Source organism: Coloeus monedula (assembly GCF_965178545.1).
Source record: "Coloeus monedula genome assembly, chromosome: 12".
Lineage (NCBI taxonomy): Eukaryota > Metazoa > Chordata > Aves > Passeriformes > Corvidae > Coloeus > Coloeus monedula.
In genome coordinates, this window is record NC_138792.1 from 1,311,091 (window position 1) to 1,336,162 (window position 25,072).

The 25,072-nt window shown below is 56.9% G+C and overlaps 1 protein-coding gene across 1 annotated transcript; it reads right to left on the reverse strand.

The window, feature by feature from the left end:
* Positions 1-1,368: 1,368 nt before the first annotated feature.
* On the reverse strand, positions 1,369-21,434 carry ZNF185 (zinc finger protein 185 with LIM domain; the record flags this gene model as incomplete). Its single annotated transcript, XM_082289702.1, has 27 exons — positions 1,369-1,467; positions 2,016-2,118; positions 2,935-3,015; positions 4,014-4,082; positions 5,389-5,466; positions 6,479-6,574; positions 6,813-6,923; positions 8,137-8,286; positions 8,803-8,904; positions 10,272-10,379; positions 10,602-10,685; positions 11,105-11,188; positions 12,304-12,393; positions 12,717-12,761; positions 12,963-13,046; positions 13,549-13,617; positions 13,915-13,995; positions 14,584-14,667; positions 15,207-15,245; positions 16,104-16,187; positions 17,493-17,573; positions 18,066-18,134; positions 19,065-19,139; positions 19,350-19,388; positions 20,266-20,325; positions 20,973-21,108; positions 21,410-21,434. The coding sequence occupies 27 exons, from the start codon at positions 21,432-21,434 to the stop codon at positions 1,369-1,371; spliced, it is 2,226 nt and encodes a 741-aa protein (XP_082145828.1).
* Between the last annotated feature and the right edge of the window lie 3,638 nt (positions 21,435-25,072).

Genomic DNA, 25,072 nt, shown 5'->3' on the forward strand with positions numbered 1-25,072 from the left:
GAATTAAAGCTGACACACAATTAGAATAGAGCCTGCAAGCGCTCCTGGAATCCTGGGGAAAGCAAATGGAAATCAGGCAGAAGCTATTTCTAGGCTGAATTTGGGGGTGAAAGAAGCAGAAATAGGCTTTTGCTAAGGACTAAATTCAAACCCTCCCAAGAATCCAGATTTAGTGTTTAAGGCTCCCAGTGCCTGTGTGCCAGCTCACACAGCCTGGCTGCACAAGGGAAAGAAATACAAACAGCATCAGGAGAGACTCGTGGCAATGAGCTGGGGAAAACCTGAGGAGCTGTGCCTGACTCCCAGCTCCGGGAGCACTCGGAATCTTCATGCAGCTCAGGCCAGGCTGGGGGGCTCAGCACCTCTGGAAAAGGTTATCTTTGAGGATGAGGCCGCCTTATCGCCTTCCCTTCGCGCTTGTCTGGTGCGGGTGGCAGCACCGAGCAGCGGGTGCTGAACTCATTCACGGCCACGGGGCAGCGGGAGGGAAAAGAACTCGAGGGAAGCGGGAGCAGGAATTCTGCGATCTTAGCCGGGCAGGAGCTGCTGCATCCGCAGGCGTGCTGCCGGCACGGGCTGCCTCCCCAGCTGCGCAGGACCCTGCAAGCACACAAAGAGCGGCTGAGCAGGGCCGGTCCCACCTGGAATGCGGCGCTGGAGGTCGGTGGAGCCGGCAGCGTGCGGGGCTGGGCACAGCCTCACCCGTCACATCGCATCACCAGGTACAGGGAGCAGCGAGGCAGGAGCTCCGTTCCCTGCTCCTGCTGCTCCTCTGTGCCGGGAGCAGCGGGGGGACACGAGGGCTCCCAGCCCCAGCACAGCAGCTCTGGTGGCTGCCATGGTGCCTCCCACTATTCCCAGATAATCAGACAAAACCAAACCGCGTCCAACCCGCTCCTGTCGATCTGTTGGAATGTACAACCCTCCTCTTCCCAAAGGTTTTCGCCTCAAAGGATCTTTAGGTAAAGGAGTAGCTGCAGCTGCCGCCGAGGAGCTGCCTCGTGTCAGCGGAATGTCACCGCCAGGGTCAGCCCAGGACACAGGGAGGAACCTTCAGCTGCCTTCCACGAGGCCTCTCCACCTCTGAGGGACATTTCTGTCATCACTCAAGCCAGCCTCTGCCTGCCAGCCCCGGGAAGCCACCACAGCCTGTTTGTCACTGAGATTGTGGCTCCAGCCGACACCCCCGGGACAGCTCGAGCGAGTTTCCAGCTAATGCTGCACCGAGGTCGCTGCTTCCCCCTGAACACCCCAGGAAGATCCCTGCCCGGTCACCCAGGAAATGTGAGGGTTAAATGCCCTTCACCATGAGCTCTCACCCAGCCATCCCCCTGGGAACAGCTTCGGAAAGGGGCCCTGGACACCCACCTAGAAGAGCTTCTCGTAGCACTTGTCACAGTGGACAATGTCCCGGTGGATGAATATTTTATCCAGGAGATCTCCCATTGCTTTGTGGCAAATTCCACACTGCCAAAGGGAAAACAAAGAGGTTGGACAGTGACCAAAGCCCCACGCGGTGACAACAGAAGGGAGGGGGCAGAGGAACAGTCTCTGCATCGTTTTATTGAGGGGTGAGGATGTGACCTTTGAGGCTGCACTTTCCTACAACAGACAAATGTCCCTGCAGGCCTCTTCCTCCCACACTCGCCATCCCTCCTCCTCCCACCTTCCTCACATCCCCACTGACATTCCTTGGAAACCCTGTGGGGTTTGAGGATTCAGCCACCTTCACCAGAGCACAAAGACCACAAAGCAGCAAGTCTGCCCCAAGGACGGTGGGGCAAGGACACGAGGGTGTTCTGAGGGTGTTGCCAATAATAAAGAATTCTCCTTGGTCTAATATTTATTCAAGGACCTGGAAACCTTCTGAGGACACCTGTGACTGCCTGACTGGTTTTGTCCTGGTGTGAGGCAAGGATTTGGCACAGCCCACATATATCACTCTGAAAGCCTGAGGATGGAATTTGCAGGAAGATCCCTGCAGTTCCCCGCAGCACAGCAGCACCGGGGCTTACCCTGAAGCAGTACTCGTGGCAGTGGATGTTCAGGTGCTCGATGATGATCTTGGGGCAGTCCCGGATCTCCCGGCTGCAGTAAGTGCACAGGGGCTCACTGGACCTGGGAAGAGCAGGGGAGGGGTTCCTCTGTGATGCTCTGGTTCCAGTCCCAGCACTGGTGCCACGGGTTTTTCCCAGCCATCAGCGCTGCTCTCCATGAGCAACCTGCTCCCACACGTGTGACTGTGCAGTGACGGAGCGGAGGGACTGTGCTGTCCCAGGGATGCAGGGACCCCAGCAGTGGGGCAGGACAGATCTCAGAACCTTACAGTCATGGAATCATGGAATGCTTTGGGTTGGAAGGGACCTTAAAGGTCATCCAGTCTCACCCCCTGCTGTGGGGCACCTTCCACTGTCCCAGGCTGCTCCAAGCCCCAATGTCCAGCCTGGCCTTGGGCACTGCCAGGGATCCAGGGGCAGCCCCAGCTGCTCTGGGCACCCTGTGCCAGGGCCTGCCCACCCTCCCAGGGAGGAATTCCTTCCCAATATCCCATCCAGCCCTGCCCTCGGTCAGTGAGAAGCCATTCCCTGTGTCCTGTCACTCCAGGCCCTTGGAAATAATCCCTTTCTATTTTTCTTGCAGGCTCCCTTCAGGCACTGGAAGGCCACAGTTAGGTCACCCCAAATGTTCTCAGCTCCAGGCTGAACAACCCCAATTCTCTCAGCCTTTCCTCATAGGAGAGGTGCTCCATCCCTCTGATCACCTTGGTGGCCTGCTCTGGACTCTGACTTGGAGTCAATGTCACTGTATTTGCATTTATTGTGCTGCTGTTCCATCACACACACACACACCAGTGCCCTCAAAAAGCAAACCCTTAAAATCATTTCTGATTAAGAATTTGATGAACCCCCCCAAGGCAGCCCCACCCTGTCCTACCTGTGCAGGGGAGCACTGGACAGGTAACTGTGGTGGCTGTAGCTGCTTCTCTCCTGGTCACTCAAATCCACAAGGCTGCCACTGTGGAAGGAAGGAGGTATCAGCACTGGACAGTGATATGTGGGAAGAGAATCTCGGATGGAATCATTAACCCAGCGATTTGGAATATCCCAGCTACCTGTTCCTCAGGGAGAAGGTCCTCAAAGTGCCTTCCCAGGACACAAAGAGGAACCTTTAAGTATCCCCAGAGAGGGCTCTCCAGGTAAAACTCCCCTGACCTCACCAGGGCCCTCGTGTTTACACCTGGCCCCTACAAACAGCAGCTTTTCACTGCTAGAACTCTGAATCCTGCACAGTTATGCAGGAAAAGGCATGGAGCACATCCCTGGCCTCACCCAGCTGAGTGTTCCCTCTCTGCCTGGGTTTCCTGGATATTTGGCTTATCTTTGGCTGCTGACAGCAGCTCTGCTGAGCTCTGGGACAGGCTGGAGATTTACAGTGTGTAATCAGCTCCCCCAGGGATGCCAGCACAGCGCTGAGGGAGGATAATGCCAGCACGGAGCATCAAACTGGTGTGAACTGGTGCCACATCACTGTGAGGATGATGTGCATGGGGCCAAATTCTGCTCTTGTCACACTGGGGCCAGTCTGGAGCAGCTTCACTTGAGCAGAACACAAAGGACTGAAGATTTAAGCTTGAAAAGGGTGTAATTTAACTTCTTAAGACTCACATAATGAAGTTTTTCCAGAGAGAGCCCTCACCCCCACATTTGCCTCACGCATTCCAGTCGTGCCAAACCTGCAGGGACCAAGCCACTCCAGGAGGAGCTTCCCTGTCCCCTGGGAGCAGGGGGACACGGGTCCTCCTGTCACCACCACAGCGGCAGGAGCCGGCAGGACCCCGCAGAGCAAACTGTGCCCTCCCGATAACCCCCCGGGGCAGAGGAGCTCCAGCTGCTCCATCCTGGTGGGATGTGTGAGGAGGCTCGGGCTGGGCTCTGCACGCGTGTGTGCCACCCGGCTGTGCCACCCGGCTGTGACACCCGGCTGTGACACAGGGTGTCCCCAACGCTCCGTACCTGCCGTAGCGTGGGGAGGCTGCAAAGCCGCCGGTGTTCACGTACTCCTTCACAAAGAGGATTCCTCTCCTAGGAAAACAGGGAGCATTTCCATGAGAAAAGAGCGGCTGCGGCTCGGGAGAGCCGGGCAGGGACCGCGTGTGCCCCCGGACACGGAACGCGTGCGGGAGAGGCTCGGAGCGGGATGCTGCTGTTCCGAATAAATCCTGGATATCGAGCATTGTTGCTAAATAACAACTCCTCTAATTACCCCACCAAAACAAATCGAGTTAATTGGAAAGAATGGGATGGATAATGTAACCCTTTCATCCAGTTATGCGCTGGTTGGAAGGATAAGTCTGTCCCAGCTCCCGCCAGGATTAGGCGCACAATGGGCATGGAGAGAGCTCCCGGCTCCCCCGGCACCACCGAGCCCTGTGGCACAGCGCTGCTTCCAGGGGCTGTTCTGCCACTGGGATGTCTCCAGCGTTTTCAGCCAGTGCAAACTGCCGCTGGTGTGGTTGGGGATGTTTTTACGTCCCTTGCATATTCCTGCCTCTTTACAAGCCCAGCTCAGAATTCCATGTCCCACCCGGGTGCAGCTCTGGGCAGGCCGAGGGGAGCCCTGTGCCCACAGCCCTGACAGGAACTAATCAGCCTTTTTCCATGGTGCATTTCCACTGCTGCCTAAAAGCTGGGATTAATCCTCCCTTCTTACACTAAGCCCTGTCATGGCTGAGGAAAGAAACCTCTCTTTTTTTCCTTAAACTGAGCACGGGCTCTTTTTATGTCTTGGAGTCACAGAAACATTAACGTTGAAAAAGACTTTTAAGATCATCAAATCCAACCATCAATTAACACCACCACCATGGTCGCCACCAAAGCACGTTCCCAAGTGTCACATCCACACGTTTTCTGAACACTCCCAGGGATGGTGACTCCACCACCAGCCTCAACTTCCCCTGGCCCAGCCTGAGGCCGTTCCCTCTCCTCCTGTCCCTGTTCCCTGCGAGCAGAGCCCGACCCCCCCGGCTGCCCCTCCTGTCAGGGACTTGTGCAGAGCCACAAGGTCCCCCCTGAGCCTCCTTTGCTCCAGCCTGAGCCCCTTTCCCAGCTCCCTCAGGAACTCTCCAGCCCCTTCCCAGCTCCATTCCCTTTCCTGGACATGCTCCAACCCCTCAGGGTCTGCCTTGTCCTGAGGGGCCCAGAACTGACCCCAGGATTCCATGTGGGACCTCACCAGTGCCCAGCACAGGGGGACAATCCCTGCCCTGACCCTGCTGGCCACACTGGGTGACACCAGGCAGGTGCCAAAGCTGGAATTCCTCACCAAGCAGGATGGCCCCATGCCAGCCCCATCCTGCAGCGAGGGGATTGTGCCCGCTTGGATCTTTACCCGGCAGTGCTGGAGTCAGGCTGGTACCCAGAGCTGTGCTGGGAGCTGGAGAGCCTCTCACTGGAACTGGAGAGGAGCCTGTGGAGAGAGGGAGAAGTCTGTGAGCCATGGCAGGATCCAAACTGGCAGCCAGGGGAAGAGTGGCTGCCGCTGCTGGGAGGGCAGATGGATAGCAGAGCCCTTTGCCAGCCCTTATCATGGACCAAACCAATCCCTTTGTCCTTCTACACCTGCCACAGGACAGGACTGCTTCCCTGGAGAAGGGATTTGGGAAAGTCTCACTTGTAGGGCCATGAGAGGGAAGACCCAACGAGATCTTCCAATGAGGATGGGGTGAGTGAGCCACAGAGGCCGAATGGGAGCAGCCACGGGGAGAAATGGCACAGGAAGAATTGCAGGAGCTGGGGATGGGGACGTTCCCAAAGCAAAGGGAACTGGCCCCAGCTGATTTGAAGGAAGAATGCAACAAAACTACGGAAAACAGCTCTGTCCATCTGCTCTGCAATGAGGCTGACCTTTCCTGGAGCCAGTCCAAGGCTACCCAAGGATCTTGTGCCTCCTCTTCACCCCTACAGCCTACTCCTTGTTACAGAGCCAGCCCTGCACTGGTGGCTCCATGGAGCATCAGACTGCACTTGGATGGGCTGGCACTGCCAGGAGGGACTGCAGGGAGCCCAGGATAGTGGCATTCCATACTGGGTACCTCCTGCCCCTTCCAGCAGCCTTGTTCTGGGAGCAGATCCGTCATTTAACCATTGATCTTCTGGGGACATTCTCTCCTTGCTGTGATCTCTGTTTTTCCTGTAGCAAAGGCCAATTCCTGGCCAGGAACCAGCTCCCCATTCTCCTGTCCCTCTCTTCTGGCCTCCCACACAGTGAAAAATCTCCAGAGGTTTTCCTGGATGTATCCCAGAGCTTGTGCTAGGCAGCTTTATCTGGGAATGGTTGAAGAGTTGCTCTGTGCCTCTGGATCATGCATCCACTCCCTGGAAACCAACGCTCCCTCTGTCAGCTCTTGGCTCTGCCTGCTGGCTTCTCTTCCATAGATTCTGGGCAGTTTCCCTCAGAGCCCTTGTGCCTCCCCGTTTACCTGGAGCTGTTATGGTTTAAGCTGTCCATGTAGAACGGCACCCTGTGGCTTCTCTGGGACATGGACATGGTGGGATCTCTGGGAAGGGACTCGTGGCTGGGGAGAGGAAGCGGAACAGTCTCAAGTTCGGAGTCTGGGCACGTGAGGGATCCTCAGAAGGGGTGGGAATCTCGGCTGGGATCTCCCTGCTGGGCACTGACCCCTCCCACTCCATGGCCATGAAGTGCTCCCATCCAGGGAATCAGCAAACGGAGCAGGACATCTGCATCCCGAGTAAATGTGGCAGCGGGGAGCTCCTTGGTTTGGCGAGTTGGGATCCCAGCCCTGGACTCACCGTGCTGCTGGGGGGCTGAAGTCCCCGTGTCCCCTGGCACTGTCGTACCAGCTGCTCCTGGGGCTGCTGCTCCCGGAATAAACGCTCCCTTTGGGATCCGGGCTGGGCCTGCTGAGGACAAACAAAGCCCTGAGCATGTGGCAGCAGGAGTCTCCAGAGTGCCCACACTGGGCTCACAGTGCAGCAGGAGCCTCTCCAGAGTGCCCACACTGGGCTCACAGTGCAGCAGGAGCCTCTCCAGAGTGCCCACACTGGGCTCACAGTGCAGCTGGAGTCTCCAGAGTGCCCACACTGGGCTCAGAGTGCAGCTGGAGTCTCCAGAGTGCCCACATTGGGCTCACAGTGCAGCTGGAGTCTCCAGAGTGCCCACACTGGGCTCAGAGTGCAGCAGGAGCCTCTCCAGAGTGCCCACACTGGGCTCACAGTGCAGCAGGAGTCTCCAGAGTGCCCACACTGGGCTCACAGTGCAGCAGGAGCCTCCAGAGTGCCCACACTGGGCTCACAGTGCAGCAGGAGCCTCTCCAGAGTGCCCACACTGGGCTCACAGTCAGTGCCGTGCTTCTGTCACCACCAAGCCCCAGCACAGCTGCCCAGGGCAGCAGTGGAATCTCTGGCCCTGCAAGTGTTCAGAAAATGCGTGGATGTGGCACTTGAGGCTTGGTGGTGACCTTGTTACAGCACTGGATTGACAGCAGGTGATCACAGAGGCCTTTCCCAGCCGTGAGGACTCCATGATTCCATGGTACATCCCCCCAGTGCTCTGCCCATTTTCCCTGTGCCCGTTTTGTACTCCAAAGCCAGGAGAGCAGGCTCCAAACCCAACACTTGAGCAAAGCCAAACCATTCCCAAACAGATTGCCTGGAGAAGCTGGGGCTGCCCCTGGATCCCTGGCAGTGCCCAAGGCCAGGCTGGACATTGGGGCTTGGAGCAGCCTGGGACAGTGGGAGGTGTCCCTGCCCATGGCAGGGGTGGAACTGGATGGACTTTAAGGTCCCTTCCACCCAAAGCATTCCAGGACTCCATGATTCTAAGAAATGGCCAAGGAGGATCCCAAGGTGTAAATCCCGAGGCCTAGAGCTGCTCCTGGTGATGTAGGAATGCCTTCCCCAAAGTTACTCATATTGTACTTAGTCCAGGTGCTCCATCCTGGGACAGGCCTGGTTCTATGATTTAATCCTCCTGTCCCCTCTGGGAACAAAATCCTGCTCTCACTCCTTTTCCCAGTGATTGTACAACCTGGAGTGGGGTTTCTAGGAGATATTTCCATGCCATGACAGCTTTCCCTGTCTCTGCATCCTAAACCCCTCATCCCCAAATCCTGACCTCCTGGTGCTGAACACCTGGCTGTCCACATAGGCCGGAATCCTGTGGCTGGGCATGGAGCCTCCGAAGGGTTGGCGGTCCTGGAACAGGGACACGGGGGGCTGGGACTCCTGGGCACTGGGGACACTCTCCTGGGAGCTGAAGTCAGACCTGCTGAAGAATTAAAACCAGTTTGACCATAAAGCCAATGGGTGCCTTTGCTCTGAGCAGCTCACACGAGGGTTCAGGGTCTGCCGAGGGTGGGTCCTGCCTCTTCCTACAGGGAACAGGGAGAACTGGGACACCCTGTTGTTAATAGAACCATAGGATCATGGAATTGTGGAATCCCAGAATGGTTTGGGTTGGGAGGGACCTTAAAGCTCATCCCATTCCACCCCTGCTGTGGGCAGGGACACCTCCCACTGTCCCAGGCTGCTCCCAGCCCCAATGTCCAGCCTGGCCTTGGGCACTGCCAGGGATCCAGGGGCAGCCCCAGCTGCTCTGGGCACCCTGTGCCAGGGCCTGCCCACCCTCCCAGGGAACAATTCCTTCCCAGTATTCCTGTGGTCAGTGGCATTGGATTGGCACATTTCCTGGGTCCAGCCCTTCAGCCAGGAGTGTTTCAAGGAGCAAAGGGTGAGGGTGAGCGAGCCACTGATGGCACAAACAGGGATGTCCCCACCGTACCTGGCTGGCACCGGGGCAGGCTCGCTGTGCCTGCAGCCCCCTGGGCTCTCACGGGGACTGTCTGTGCTGGGAAGGGTTTGTTCCTCATAGTCCAGAGTGATCCTGGTGGGGAGGAAAGAGCTGTCAGGAGCTCTGGCACCTCTGCCTGACCCCATCCACTGTGGGGGCAAATGCAGGACACCGTGACTGTCACAGGATCAGTGCCAGGAGGCTTTAGGTTGGGAGGGACCTTTAAGCCCACCCAGTGCCACCCCTGCCATGGGCAGGAACACCTCCCACTGTCCCAGGCTGCTCCCAGCCCCAATGTCCAGCCTGGCCTTGGGCACTGCCAGGGATCCAGGGGCAGCCCCAGCTGCTCTGGGCACCCTGTGCCAGGGCCTGCCCACCCTCCCAGGGAACAATTCCTTCCCAATCTCCCACCCAGCCCTGCCCTCTGGCACTGGGAAGCCATTCCCTGTGTCCTGTCCCTCCATGCCTTGTCCCCAGTCCCTCTGCAGCTCTCCTGGAGCCCCTTTAGGCCCTGCCAGGGGCTCTGAGCTCTTCCTGTGTCCTTCCCTTCTCCAGGTGAGCACCCCCAGCCCTCCCAGCGTGGCTCCAGAGCAGAGGAGCACCTCCCAGCCCTCAGAGCAGCTCTGTGGCCTCTTCTGGCCTCGCCCCAGCAGCTCTACATCCTTCTGATGCTGAGCTGCAGCAATCCCTGGGGGAGCTCCCTGCAGTGCTGTGCTCCAGGGGGAAAGGTGGCACTGGCAGAGCCTGTATTGGTTTCTGAATTCCTTGAGCCAAGAAATGAGCATCTGGGTGCCTTTGGACAGGCCGGGAAGGAGAACTGGAGGTGTGTGAGGGAGTGTCCTGGTGCCACGGCTCCGCACCTGGCCCCGCGTGGGTCAGACTCGTTTGCCTGTGGAATGTCTGGAGCTGGGATGCTGCTTCCTCCAGGAACAGAGCTGGACCTGCCAAGACATGAGACCTTTACAGTTTGTCTCTCCTTAGAGACCCTCTGCTCCCAAGTTTAAAGTCTAGGAAGCGACTCCTGGCAGCCCAGCTGGACAGGGGTTGATGGCTCCAGCTAAGGAGGATCATTTCTCCCAGGTTTTCCTATAAAACCATGGTAAAAGGTTCATCCAGGAGAAGCAGCACTAGAATCAGGCCCAAAAAGGCCTCAGGTTACACTGGAGGAGGTTTAGGTTGGATATTGGGAAAACTTTCTTCATGGAAAGGGTTGTCAAGGCCTGGCAATGTCCAGGGAATGTGTGGATGCAGTGCCTGAGGACAGGGATTAGTGCTGAACATGGTGGTGGTGCTGGCTGATGCTTGGACTTGATCTGAGAGGTCTTTTCCAACCTTAACAACTCCGTGATTCTATGAGAAGGAGAACCTGGGAGAATATTTATCAGCAGGGGGGAAGATGCCCAAGGAATGACCCCTCATCCCACAGGAGAAGGCGGGGGGGGGATTGCCCCATTCCTTACCCAGCCCTGCTGGGCTCAGAGGGATCCTCCAGCCTGGGGGGCTCCGGGTGGGTGTCATGGCCAGGGGGTCCTTGGCCCCTCTCAGTGAGGCTGGCTGAGTCCAAAAACCTAAACCACACATCCACAATCGGGAAAATCCATGCTGGGATGGGCAGACACCCATTCCCTGCAGAGGAGCAGGCCGGGAGCAGGAGCCAGTGTGGCCAGAGCCATTCCAAACCTCCCAGACCACCAACCCCAAACCTCCCAGACCATCATCCCCAAACCTCCCAGACCACCAAACCTCCCAGACCACCAGCCCCCAAACCTCCCAGTCCCCCCAGTCCTCACCTTGTGTCATGCCAGTAGGGCTGGTGCTGGGCTGGGCCCTCAGGATTCGTGGAGCTGCTCCTCTCCTCATAGCCCAGGACAGACCTGGCAAGCAGAGCAAGGCCCATCACATCCCTAAAAACTGGCACCTGGACCCTGGCACTGCTCTGCTCACCAGGTGCCAGCCTGCCCTGGGACTTTTCTCTAGAACATGACACAGTCTCTGTATTCCAGCTGCTTCCAGCTCCCTGCTGCTGCTCCAGCATCCCTGGATTTTCAGGGAATTAAGAGGGAGTGACTGAACCCCACTGAGAACACAAGAGGAGGAAAAATCTGGAGTGCTTGGCTGGTCTCAAAGGAGATGGAGAGGGATACAACACAAAGATCCTGGTTTATTTAAACCTCAGTTGTCTCCATCTGTGGGATAAAAGCTGGAGAAGGAGCCTCTTTCTGTGCCTGCCCATTCGGGTTTCCCTTGATCCTCAGGATTATTCCTACATCCACTAAATTCACCCTATTCTTACCTTTTAAAGGAATATTCTGTGTCCTCGATGTGCACAGGGCTTCTCTCAGTGGGAGGAAAGGGGACATCAGGCTGCAAGTGAGACCTGGCAAAAAAGGGGGAATTCAGAGCTTCCAAAGGCTTCCAGGGGATTTGTATGGAGCAGCAGCACTGCACTTTGTATCAGCCCAGGAAACACAAAGGAATTGTCTCAGAGAACTAATTTTCCTTCAGAAAAACCCATTTTCCATCTCTAACCCAGAGGAGGAGAGGCTGCTGGTGGAACTGAGGAGGTTACTGGGACCCGATTCCCACACATCTCTGTGCAGGAATTCCCTGTCCTGTCCCAGGATGGAACACCTGGACAAAGCACAACATGAGTAACTTCAGGGAAGACATTCCTGCATCGCCAGCAGCAGCTCCAGGCCTCGGGATCCTCCTCACCTCAGCACAGAGGGCTGAATTCATTCCATAGAATCCAGGAATCATGGAATGGTTTGGCTTGGAAGCACCTTGAAGCCCATCCAGTGCCACCCCCTGCCATGGGCAGGGACACCTCCCAGCACTCCAGGTTTCTCCAGGCCCTGTCCAACCTGGCCCTGAAATCTGCTCACCTCAAGGCCTTTGATGGGCCAGTGCATGGAAATGAATCCCAAAACAATGGACAAGGGAGGGGAGCAGCTCCAGGGAGATCCCAGTGTTTGCTGCCAACAGCAGCAATTCCCTCCCGACCCTGCACCTCTGGCAATGTCACGGGAGAAAAGGCTCTAAACTCCTGGGGGGTGGAGGCACTAAAGGCAATGCTGAAGCTGCTGGGTCTGCTCCCAGAATCCCAGAGATTGGAAAAGGCCTCCGGGATCGAGTCCAGGCTGTGCCCGATGCCCACCTTGTTCCCAGCCCAGAGCTCTGAGTGCCACCTCCAGGCCTTCCTTGGACACCTCCAGGGATGGGCACTCCAAACCTCCCTGGGCAGCCCCTGCCAAGGCCTGAGCACCCTTTCCATGGAGAAATTCCTCCTGAATTCCCAGGCTGCTTGTCTGGGGTGAAGTTGTGTAACAGTGAACAGAAGGATGCCGTTCCCCCTTTCACCCACGCAGGATTTTCCATTTCCGGTTGTTGCCCGGTTTGAATTCTAATCCCAGCCCTGCTCTGGACAAGTTGCTTATTCCCAGCCCAGCTGGAAGCAGAGGTGCCAGCCCCAGGCCCTGAGCAGGGTCCCACCTGGTGTCACCCCGGCAGGGAGAGGGCTCGGACTGGCGGAGCAGCTCCTCCGGAGCATCCCCAGGTCTGTCCCAGGAACCAGAGCTGGACCTACAGGGAGAAGGGGGATGGGATGGTCCCAGCAGGAAGCTCAGCAGGTGGAGAACACCAAGAAGAACATCAACCACAAGCTTTTCCTGGCTCCAATGGAACATCTTTTCCTCCCTCCTGCTTAGCTCTGGAAATTTCCTGAAGGGCTGAGCTCCAAATCCAACCAACTCGTCCTTGTGTGAGGAAAGCAGCTGGGAGATCCCAGGCCTTTTGAGCCCACCCCCCTTTTCAAGGGCTGCTCCCAGAACTCGTCTGCAGGGCAGTGCCAGGTCAGAACACCCCCCACTCTAAAATGAAGGGGAAAAAGGGAATTTCCCACTTACTCTGGTGGGTAAAACCCATTCTTGGCTTCTGTGTGCTCAGGAAAACTGGAAAAGAGAAGACACAGCTTGAGGAATGCTCTGCAGTGACTTTCCCGAGCATCTCGCAAAGGACAGAGCAGTTCTACAAAGCCCAGATGCAATGGGTTTTTCCATCAGGAAACATCCATTCCCAGATTCCAGCCAGCTCCAGAGCAGCATTTCATGGACTGTGCAGTGCCCAGGTCAGGAACCCCACAGGGACTCTACCTTCCATTCGTGGAAGCCCCGGTAGCCCTGGGGGCCTGTTCATCCCATGGCAACACCTCAGGCTTTTCCTTCAGAGCTTTGTCCCTAGAATAAGGGAAATCCCGGTGAAAATGGGGCCCGTCAGCATTTGTAGGGTATCACCTCAGAAAATCTGCTGATATTTAGTTGGGTGGGGAACAAAACGGGGTTAATCTCTCTATCAGGCCAAGCAGGGCCACATTCCCGAGCCCAGTGGGCAGATCAGGGATCATGGAACCATGGACCAACATCAGCAGGAGCCACCACCTGCCAAGGGCCAGCACAGCCCCTGGAGGTGGGACACTTGCAGGGAATGGCAGTGGGAGGCAAATGGAGCAGCAAAATGAAGTGAAATGAGGGGAGTGGAGTGTTCAGGGAGCGAGGCAGGGAGGAGAATCCCAGGGGAGTGAGGGAAGAGAGGAGAGCTCTGCCAGGCTGCAGCTCTGCCAGCAGATGATGCTCTGGGAGTGCAGCCCAGCCTGGGGTGCACCAGGAGCTGCTGCTCCCGAGAGAATCCAGGGTCTGGCCTCGGTGCAGCAGCACGGATCAGCCCCTGCCCATTCCTTACCCATCCCCAGGCTGGGACACCGCTTCCAAGGAGAATTTCCCATTCGGGGCCTGTCTGTCCTCACCATTCCTGCAGGGAAAACAGTGGGAGCATGAGGGAGGGGGAGGAGGAGCCGGGAGCTGCACAGGAAGGTGTTGGAAGTGAGCTATGAGCAGGGCAGGAATGGGGGAGAATCATCGGAGGAGCCCATGGAAGGGGCTGGATTCGGATTCCCAGCACAGAATGTTCCCTCCCGGACGCTTTTGCCCCTTCCCTGGATTCCCTGTGTGGTGTTTGCTGTTCTGTGCTGCTCCGTGTCCTGGAGGATTTTGTGTCTGCAGGGAAGCCCCCCAGGCAGAGCTGCTGCTGCAGGGCCTCCAGACCCACCTGATTTCAGCAGGAGTGGAGATTTCCCCCGAGGTTTCACTTGGGGATGGGGTTGTTTGGCTCCTGCTGCCTGGTTTGGGGCTGTGAGAGAGGACAAAGGACAAAGCTGTCATTCCTGGTCAAACCAGCTCCAACTGCAGCTGCCCAATGTGCCCTGCATGGAATGGGACTGGAGAAGGTGGGAATGAATCATCACTCTTCTCAATCCATTCACTGACAAAGTCCTCTTATCAGAAGCAAGTTTTAAATTAAAAGCACTGATTTTGCCAGGAATTGCCACTTTCTGCAGTGACACACCAACAGAAGCACCAGGACAAGGGCAGCAGCCAAAGTGCTGTTTGCAGTGAGAACTATTCCACCTTTTTTATACTCCAGGCATAGATTCAGTCAAAAACATTGGAAAACAACTGAAAATTATTCCCTTGCACCTGTTTGGCAAGAAAGAGTTCAGCTGGATGGGGCTTGGAGCAACCTGGGATAGTGGAAGGTGTCCCTGCCCACAGAGGGTGGCACTGGATGGGCTTTAAATCCAGGGGCAGCCACAGCTTCTCTGGGAAGTCTCCTCTGCCAACCCTCCACATGTGGCTGTGTTTGGACAGCCAATAAATGCACTTATCCCCAAGCTGGTGAAGCCCTGGAACCAGGCATCCCACCCCAAGGAACGGATACCTGCTGCTGTCCGGTGAAATCCTGGATGAACCCGGCACAGCTGGACTCCTCCTCTGCTGTCCTTCCTCCTCTTCTATCTCAATTCTTTCCACAGCAAAAAAGAGACAAATGTCACATGGTTTCCTCTTTTCTGTAGCTTTCCAGGCAGTTTATCCCCGTTTTCCCCCACCCTGTTTCCCCTGGAGCAGGAATTTCTTGCTCCTCCTGCTCCCTGTGCTCCTGCTGAGCATCCCAGGGGACTGAACACAGCCAGGCATTTTTGCTCCCACAGCATCAGGTGAGTTCTTGGATTCCAGAGGGAGCCCTGGGCTCCTTTCCCCATCCCACCGACAGCCTGAGGAGGGAGATGCCTGAGGAGCATCCTCCTGGAGCAGCTGCCCGGGAAACAGGATGGCTGTGACCGAGTCTCTGCAGTTTCAGCTTGCCCATAACCCAAAGCACCATCAGGATTGTACTCCCAGTGTTTCCAACACTGTTTCTCCCAGAACAACCCCAGCGGGATCCAACCCCCAGCATCCTTTTTCGAGGAATTGTTCTTCCTCTGCCGTGAAACTCCCGGGATCTGCTGTCCCCCTGGCACGGGCACCCAGCCCCAGCAGTGCTTCCCGAGCTCCAGCTCCTACCTCTTGGCAAACAGGGGTGGGAATTCCTGGGTCGGGCTGCTGTGGAGGAAGGATTAAGGAGCAGTTAAAGGATTGGAGGGAAGGACTCGCCTTGGGCAGGGGCAGAGCCCGCCAGGACCCTGCCCCACGTGTGCAAGGTCCCATCACCCCGTGGGCTGAGCTGAGACTGGGGTCTCACACCTGGGCAAATTCCCAATGAAATAACACAACAAAACTGCAGAGAGCAGCTTAAGAACTGAGGCTGAAAACTGGGCTCTGCATCGCCTCAGGGAATTAGGGACTCCCACAGTTTTTCTTTTCCAGAAATTCCATCCCTCTCAATAAGGAAGGCTTGGAGGATTTCCCCAGCTCTGCAGACACCTGCAGGTATCACGGAATGGTTTGGGTTGGAAGGACCTTAAAGATCTTCCTGCCCTACCCCCTGCCCTGGGCAGGGACATCTTCCACTGTCCCAGGCTGCTCCAAGCCCCAATGTCCAGCCTGGCCTTGGGCACTGCCAGGGATCCAGGGGCAGCCCCAGCTGCTCTGGGCACCCTGTGCCAGGGCCTGCCCACCCTCCCAGGGAACAATTCCTTCCCAATCTCCCATCCAGCCCTGCCCTCTGGCACTGGGAAGCCATTCCCTGTGTCCTGTCCCTCCATGCCTTGTCCCCAGTCCCTCTGCAGCTCTCCTGGAGCCCCTTTAGGCCCTGCAAGGGGCTCTGAGCTCTCCCTGGATCTTTCTCCAGGTGAGCACCCCCAGCTCTCCCAACCTTCCCTTGTAGGGGAGGAGCTCCAGCCCTGGGAGCATCTTTGTGGCCTATCCTCGGCTGCTGTGTTGGAGAGGTTCCCTTCCCCTGTGCCCCCTCGAGCAGCCCTTCCCTGGCTCCTGTGCCATCCCCACCCCCTGGACACTCACCCGTTGCTCTTCTTGGCCGCGGACAGGACGTAGGCGCGCTCCCGGCCGGCCGAGCGCCGCAGGACGCTGTTGGCAGCCTCCGTCCTGGAAGGGAGGGAAGGAAGGGGTCACATCCTGCTCATCCCAATACTCCCTGCTGGCTGGAGCCTTGGACAGGCTGGGGCTAACCCTGACAGAGCTCCTGCGCTCTGGGGAGCAGATTTCCTGGAATGGTTGAGGTTGGAAAAGACCTTTGAGGTCATCCAGTCCAGCCATCAACCAGCACCATGGTCACCACTGAGCCATGGCCTCAAGTGCCACTGCCACAGGATGGGGACTCCACCACTGCCCTGGGCAGCTGTGCCAGGGCTGGACAATCCATTGCAGACCTGGACTGGTGCAATATTGGGTTCCATGCACAGAAAAACGGGACATGGGCTCTGTGGCTGACACACTCCATGGAGTGTCTGCACTGGCCTCGGTACCACCCACTGTCCCAAGGGAGAGGGCAAATCCCTGGAAGGGCCTGGGACACTGCCGGGGATCCAGGGGCAGCCACAGCTGCTCTGGGCACCCTGTGCCAGGGCCTCACACCCTCCCAGGGAACAATTCCTTCCCAATATCCCATCCATCCCTGCCCTCTGGCACTGGGAAGCCATTCCCTGTGTCCTGTCCCTCCAGCCCACATCCCAAATCCCTCTCCAGCTCTTTAGTGGTTGGAGCCCATCGGACAGTGACCAAGTTTTCCTTTGTACAAATCTTGTGGCTGAGGAAAAGGGACCTCAGAAACCCCATGAGATGCAACGAGGCTGCAGCCAGAGAGAGCAGACCTGTTGCTGTCCCTGTCCTGTGCCCCATCCCTGGCAGTGCCCAAGGCCAGGTTGGACACTGGGGCTTGGAGCACCCTGGGATAGTGGGAGGTGTCTCTGCCCATGGCAGGGGTGGGGCTGGATGAGCTTTGAGGTCTCTTCCACCCAACCATTCCAGGATAGGAGAAGGACAGCCCTGCCTGGGTCTGGCGTCGGGTGCCAGTCCTGGAGTGATCCCGGCTCCGAGGGCACCCGCAGTGGGTGGAGCTGGGCTCCTCCCTCCCGGCTGTTTGTGCATCTCCATCCTTCCCCATGGACACGGGGCAGCCCGTGGATTCCACGGCCCTTCCCAGCTGCCGGGTTAATTGGGCCGCGCTGTCAGGCTGCATCACGTCAGGATTTTAATGACGCTTTGTCGGCAGCGCGGTGGCCCGTGGGCAGAGCCAGGCTCGGAGCAGCGAGAGCTGTGATTGTCCTTGGATTGCCACCAGCCCTGCTCCATGCCCGGATCCACCAACCCCCCCAGGATGGAGCAGCCTGGCTGGGGCGAGGCCCCTTGTGACTGTCCCTGAAGCAGCACGGAGCCACCTCCAGGCCTCACCTCTTCTTATGCTCATCCGGGGAAAAAGGCACATCCTCCTCATCGCCATCCACGGATTTCTGCCGGACGTTGTACGGAGCTCTGCCATGGGGAGGGAGGGAAGGGAGAGCCGGGGTCAGGGAATTGCTGCCGTGGCTGGGGCAGAGGCAGCAGGAACACAAGTGAATCCAAGGGAATGGTTCAGACCCTGGGAAACACCTGCATTTCCCAGTGGGGTGCACGTGCCCCTGTAGGATTTTTTTCCTTAGTCCAGGGGTTAAGCCCAGAGACCCCAACCCCATTTCGGATCAGAGCCACAGGCTGGGACATGAAAAGCTGGACAGGGAATGCCCACAGTGCTGTTCTGCCAAGGGATCCCCCTTTCCCCAGGCTTCAGGAATGCTCCAAACCCAGCTCTCAGGCTGCACCCTCCATTCCTGGCTGGTGATAAGATCCCCTCCCTACAAAGGCCACTATCAGTTCCAGGAGCACCTCCTGGCCCACAGAGCCCTGGGAACCACTGGAGTTTCTGGTGGAAGCTCTGGAAGCTCCACGGAGCAGGGACAGGAGGAGCCGCTCCCTTCGCACACTCACAGCTTCTTGTAGTCCTCTGTGGTCATCCTGTATCCGGAGGGGGAGCGGCTCTGTCCCTTCAGGAACGTGCTGAGGGCACACAAACCACACCTGGGAATGTGACCTTCCATCCCTCCCCTCCTCCTGCCCCAGGGGAGCTCCACAGGAAGGGGGAAAACAGGGTCACCCCAAATATCCCCACTGTGATTGCAGGGAATGCTGTCCAATTCAAGGGCAGCATTTGCCTCCTTTTTAGGATTTAGGGCTGGGATTTGGGGTCTGCTTTGCTTCCCCACGGCCACTGGGAGTCGTTGGAGCCAATATGGACACACCCTTCTGTGGGATGGAGCTGCTCCATCCCGGGATCAGCGAGGGGGAAGGGAGGAGACACCTTGGGGCATCATCCTTCTTCCCAGGGGGAAAATGGGGTTACAAAGGGTTTCACTTGAGATGCTACAGAGCCCCTACAGAATCCCAGGAGGGTTTGGGTGGGAAGGGACCTTAAAGGTCACCCCATCCCACCCCCTGCCATGGGCAGGGACACCTTCCACTATCCCAGGGTGCTCCAACCTGTCCTGGAACACTCCCAGGGATGGGGCACAACTTCTCTGGGCCCCTGCTCAGATCAGAGCCACGCTTAGATCTGACTTGTTAGAACCAAATGTAAGTGCCTTGCACAAGACAGGTTGAAAAACCCCCACAAAAATCCCACTAAAACCATCAAAATTTAGCATTCCAGCTTTGCAAGGTTTTCCTGGGATTTTCCCTCCCAAATTAACCCGAAGCCCATGGGTGCTTTCAGAGCCAGCTGTGGAGAGGAAAACACGGAGTGTGATGCCTGGTCTTTTCCTGTGTCTGTAAAATGGACAGCAAGGTCTTCCAGCATTTTGTAAGGATTTAGGGGAGCTCTGGAAGCCCATGAGCACCAGCCAAAGCAAGAGGAGGGCTGGAAATGAGGGTTTGAAATCTCCTTTCATGACGGGGGAGCAGGAGGAGCAGGAGGAGGAGGCACACACGTACTTTTTCTGTGCTTGATTGGGAGGTGAAGAATCCGTCACGGACGAGCTCTTATCGATGGTCCTGGTGAACACCCCCCTGGGGAGGGAAGGGGCATCTTAAATTTTGGGTTGGAAAACGTTTGGAGCAAAGTTCAAACCACCGGTGAAACTGCAGGACTGGCTCTTCACCCTGAGCATCGGGATGTTCCCAGCCAGTAGAACCTGAGAGGGAATCTTTTTCCTGCTCGTTGCTCCTGATCCAGTTCTCCTCCCCCTGCAGCCCAAATCTCTCTCACTCCACACCCACCTGATGAGGTATCCGGACTGGGGCTTGGAGGCAGAGGACCTGTGCCAAGAACAGACATCAGTAAATTAAAAACCACGGGAAAAACAACAGCAGCAGCAGCAGCAGGACTGAAGGGGAATGTCCACGTGGATGTCAAATCAAAAATCCAGCTAAGCAGGCCTGGAGGGATCCCACAGCTGGATTGACCCTGGAGGGATGTTTTAAAATCAATAATCGACAGAACAAGCTCTATGAAAGGTTTTTTATAGAAAAAGTGAATTTTAGAGCAAGCCAATTAAAATTAGCCCTGCTGGCAGTGTTCTCTGGCTCCAGATTAACTCCCCAGGTTGGTGGCACGGAAGGGGGAAATCAGAGGTGATAGAGATCCCGATTATTTTATCACTGGAGAACAGCAGCTCCACTCCAACTCCTCTGAGGGAGCATTCCCAGGAAGGGAGCACAGCGTGGCTCCTCTGGAGAGCACTGTCTGACAAGCAGAGGGAAGAGCTGGCACAGGGAAAGGGGAGCAGGGAAGGACTCACAGGAGAAGGCAGAGCTCTCACACAGGGCCAGGCCCTCCCCAAGAGTTTGATATTTCAGGATATTCCTACAAACTCCTGAGTTCCTGGAGACCCCTCGTGCTCTGAGCCAAATTCAGCCCCAGCCAGGGCTCCCCCTGCCCCAAGCTTGGGGCACTGAGGGGTTGCAGCAGCACAGGAGCTGGTGCCCCATCCCAGCCTTGTGGGATCACGGGCTCATCATTCCCCTGGATTAAAGACGCCCCTCCATCCCGCTGCACCCCTCAGGAGCCAATCCATGCTCCCCCCAAGGTGAGACATTGTTGTGAGCAGGGCTGAGGAGGGGACACACCGAGAGCTTGCACCGACCCGCGGAGCCAGCACAGCAGGGAAGGAGCGGGATGGGCCCCTGGAATTACCTGTCCTGCTGGGGAGCAGCGGGTTTGGGGGCCAGGGATCCCCCACCAGCCTGTCCAGACCTGAGGGAACAGGAAACACAAGGACCTGGTTAACTGAGGAACTTGCTGAACATGGCTGCGATGGGTTTGGAGAGAGAGGGAAGAGAAGATGGATTTGGGATTGGGTTTGTTTCCAAGGAAAGAGGAGCTGGAGCAGACTGTGCTCCCTGGCACAGGGCCCCGTGTGACATCCAGGAGCTGTTTGATCTCCTGCCTCTTCCACCCTGAACTCCCTCCCACCCAGGCCTGCCCTGAGTTTGTCACTCTGAGATGCTGAAGCACAATCTGGCTCCACAAAACTTTGGAGCTCTCCTGACACTTCCAACCTGTTGGTGCTGCTGAATTCCCAGCTCCAGGAGAAGACATTTGCCCAAGCCTCTTCCCACCCTGCATTTATCAGAAACAAACAGGAGCAGCAGTTCCTTTGGCAGTGGCACCACGGGGACCCCAAAACCTGTCCCAGCACATCCTGTGCAGCTGGAGACCAGAGTGTCCAGAGAACCCAGAGCTCCAGGAGCGTTTGGACAATGCCCTCGGGCACAGGGTGGGATTGCCGGGGTGTCTGTGCAGGGCCAGGGGGTGGATCAGTGATCCAGGTTCCTTCCAGCTCAGGGAATTCTGATGAGGGAAAGGGAAGGAGAAGGGAATGTTCCTGTGGCCACACTTACTGGGGGCTGCTCTTCTCCTCGTCCGAGTCAGAGTTGTGGTGCTGGATCCAGCTCTTGTCCCCTCGCAGCGTGGTGCGAACCTTCATCTGCCGGATGATCCTGCGGCGATCCTCGTCTGTGGGCGGGATCAGCCCTCCTGGGAGAGCAGGGAGAGGGAGGGAAGGACGCACGGATCAGCGGGGCAGAAGGGATCTATCCCAGCAGGGAGCTCTCTCCTCTCTGTCAGAGACCCCGACACTGGGTGGGACTTTCACCAGCCCTGATGGAGGATGGAGACGTGGCCATCCAGACCTCAGGATCAGCTTATCCCTCTGGACCACAGAGGGTCAGGCAGTGTTTTCACACCTCAGTGAAACAGCTCCCTGGTGGCCTGTCCCAGCAGGGACATTCCAGCACATCCAGCTGGGCAGAGGAAACAGAGGAAAACCAGGAATTACCTTTGGTGACACCCAGGGACATCATGGTCTCAGCAGCACCTTCCCCTTCTGCGACTGCTCCAAGCCAAGAAGCCCTGGAAGAAATGGAAAAGGGGATAAACAAAATCTGAGTTGTGGTATAAAACCTTGGCAGGTGTGTGGGGAGGAGAGCACAGCCCCGGTGCCCAGAGGATGGGGAGACTCTGTCCTTGTACCACAGCTGGGATTGCTCCTCACCCATGAACCTGCAGCATCAAGGACAGGGAAAATCAAATCCAGCCATTTTCCAGCTCGGGGAGGAAAGTGGTGCAGGAGATCTTGCAAAAGTGCCCAGAGCTACTCAGGTGGGCCAGACCTTCTGGAGTCTACAGAACTCCGAGGTTCCTGGAACATCCTTGGGATTTGTGTCAGGTGGGATGAGAAGAAGCCAGGTTAATTCAGCACCTGGGTATGTTTGTCAGAAATGGTCCTGTTTTCACTCCTAATTTTTTCGTGGAAGCTGCAGGATGAGCTTTTGTTTTGGAGGAGAAAATCAGGCATTGAACCCCAGAATGGTTTGGGTTGGATGGGACCTTAAATCTCATCCAGTTCCAAACCCTTCCAGCTTTTACCACCCCCAGTCTTCCCTTGCCAAAACCCTCTCCTGGATTCTGGAATGACTCTGCCAGCCAGTAATGAAAGGCCCAACCCTATTTGGGAGAACCTAAAATTAGGCTGTTCTTTCCTGCTGGTGGGCCTGTCCCTGCAGTATTCCCGGGAAGCCACACGCCCGGGAGGAATGCTGGGTGCTGATCTCATGGCATTGCTGCTTGGCAAAGCCTTCTCCCCTGCCTTGACTCAGCCAGGGATCTGCCCACTGCTCATCCCCTCCTCTTCCCATCCGATCCCAAACAATTCCCCAAGGCTCCCCTCCCTCTGCAAGCACTCCCAAGCATTGCACCCATCCCTGTGCAATCCGAACACACAACAGCCAGCTGGTATTCCAATATTCCTTCTGATATTTGGAATCATCTGTGATTCATGGTCCAGCTCATGTCTGTGGTACAACAAACCCCTCATGCTGCGTGCTGGATAAATGCAACTGGTGCTCAGCTCGGATACCAGCCTCTGGGATGGAGCACTGGGATCAGGCAGCAGGAGATCTGTAAAAATGGTTCATTCCCACTGACAAAGCATCCACCATGAGCCACCCAGCACAAGAAAGAAACATCCTGTCTGCACAGCAGCAAAATCCTGTCAGAGCATATCCTGAGACTGCACCCTTCCAATGGAGCTGCTGCCTGAATCCAGGTAACTAACCCCAAATCCCTGTTTCCAAAGGCATGGAGCACCAGCCAGACAACACACACAGGCTGTTCCCACCTCTGGGAAGTCCTGGGGTTCATGGGCAGCTTTGCTGAGAGCCAGAGATGCCCTGGTTTGGGGTCAAGCCCGGCTGCAGCAGGAAGGGCACGGTGCTCCCACTGAGGACACTCCGGAGCTCCTCGTCCCTGAGAAAAGCCATTCCAAGCTATTTAATGAGGAAAGCGATTCCAGGCTATTTAATGAGGAAAAGGGAGCTGGAACCTTGTTTGGATGCCAATGTTCAGGTGCTCTGGGGCAGAGCCCAGCTCGGCTCTCCCTCCGCACGCTCGGGGCTCCGTGGGGTCCCTGCCCTGCCTCGGCCTTTCCGTGCCCTGGAGTTTTAAAGCAGCTCCAACACCACAAACTTCTCTCTTGTGCCCAGCAGGGAGCGATCCCTATGGATCACAGCCCGTGGGATGAACGAGGGAGCGCCCAAGGCTACGGAGCTGCCGTGGCCCTGGAGGGGGTGAGCTGTCCCTGCCCTCTCATCCCATCCCCTGAGGAGAGCAGGCACAGCCACACCAACCCTTCCCTAATAAATTCTTCAAGTGCCTGAAATCAGCAGCCCATTCCTTAATTGGGAAGGATCCTGCTTTCCATGGAAAGCGCTTAAGAAGCTGTAATTACCCTGCAGGAGATGAAACATTTGCTGCTCCTTCAAAGCTGATGGGAGCTCCTCTTCCCTGCCAGCCACCCTCCTTTTTGATGGCTCAACTGGGACTTTTAAATGTTAATAACAAGCTTTCAGCCTGCTGCTTGTAGGGAACTCGGGGTAATGGCCCCTTTGTGCCTAATAGCACCTTGCTCTCTGTGTGTTTTGGGGATGAGCTGGATCCCACGTTGGACCCAGTTCTGAGGACTGAAGGAATGCCCAGGGAAAGGGAAGCGGAGCTGCTTTGATCCCATAAATCCAGCTTTCCTGGGAGCACCGCGGGAGCCTTCAGAGTCCTGAACTGTCCCCGCAGCCAGGCCAGCCACTGAGTCCAGCTTCCAGCACTCCTGCTCCCAGGGTTTTGCTTCCTGGCCCTGGGATGGGCTGTCCCAAGCTCCACAGCTCCACTCTCCCTTTTCCATGCTGATCCCTCGTCCTGCACAGCGATGCTCTGCACCTGCAAAGGCTCTCCCAGCAGGACCCTTTTGGGACAGGAACCCCCAGGTTCCACTGCTGCTGTCCCTTGGTGGCACTGGAGGACCTTGAAGGTCCCTTCCAACCTCGATGACTCCGTGATTCCTGGACAAGGAGTAAAACTCTTGGTGCCTCACCCAAAGGTCATCCACAGATACCAACTTGTGCCCTCACCAGGGTTATTTCCCTCAGCCCAAAGCCCATATGGGATCTGAAGTGATCCTGTCCTGTGTGTGATGATCCAGGCCCTGCAGTGATCCCGCCCTGCCCACGGGGATCCCATCCTGCCCACAGTGATCCAGGCCTCGCGGTGATCCTGTCCTGCCCACAGTGATCCCGTCCTGCCCACGGTGATCCAGGCCCCGTGGGGATCCCATTCTGCCGTGATCCAAGTCCCACCCGAGGTGATCCAGCAGCAGCTCCAGGCTCTGCTCCCGCTGGCTGAGCCCGTGCCAGAGCTCTCCATGGAGCTCTCCGTGCTCCCCCTGCCCCTGGCCACCAGCACAGAACTCGTTTCCCCCAGGAGCTGGGCACTAATGGAGGACTTGGCCGGTGACCCGAAGGCCCTTGGCTGCAAACAGGACCCGGGGCAGTCATGCGGAAAAATCTCCTGGTTTGAGGATAATTAATGCCTGTTCTGACCTTCACAAGTCTCAAATTAAAATGTATTTAAAGCTTGCAAGAGGTCTGAACCTCCTTCCTTGGAGCCTCCTAAAGCCTGCTGAGAGTTTTGGCCTCCAGCCCTCCCTCCAGGCCAGGTCCCCGCTCCCGTGTGGAAGGTGGGGATTTGATGTGACCCTCAGCAGCTCGAGCCCAGCTTCTGGAAACACACGGGAAGGAGAGCAGGGCGAAAGGCTTTTCCTTTTTCCTTTAGCACACGTTTCCTGCCCCAGCAGCAGTTTCCCAGCTGCGGGATGGCTGATCCAGACCACAGCACTGCCTCCCGGCAGGGCACAGAGTCGAATTTCCCTGCACCAGCCAGAGCACACAATGCAAACCTTGTCCCTGCTCTGCTGCCACCTGACACCTGATCTGCTGAGAAGGGACAGCACCGAGCTGGAACGAACCCTGCCAGACCCACCCTAACCCCTGCCAGCCCCACGCCAACCCCTGCCACCATCCCACTCCAGGCAGCTCCTGCTGGAGCAGCACCTGGGCCCAGTGCAGTGACATTGTTAAGCCAGCGTTGTTAAAACTGGATTTAGTTCACCTTT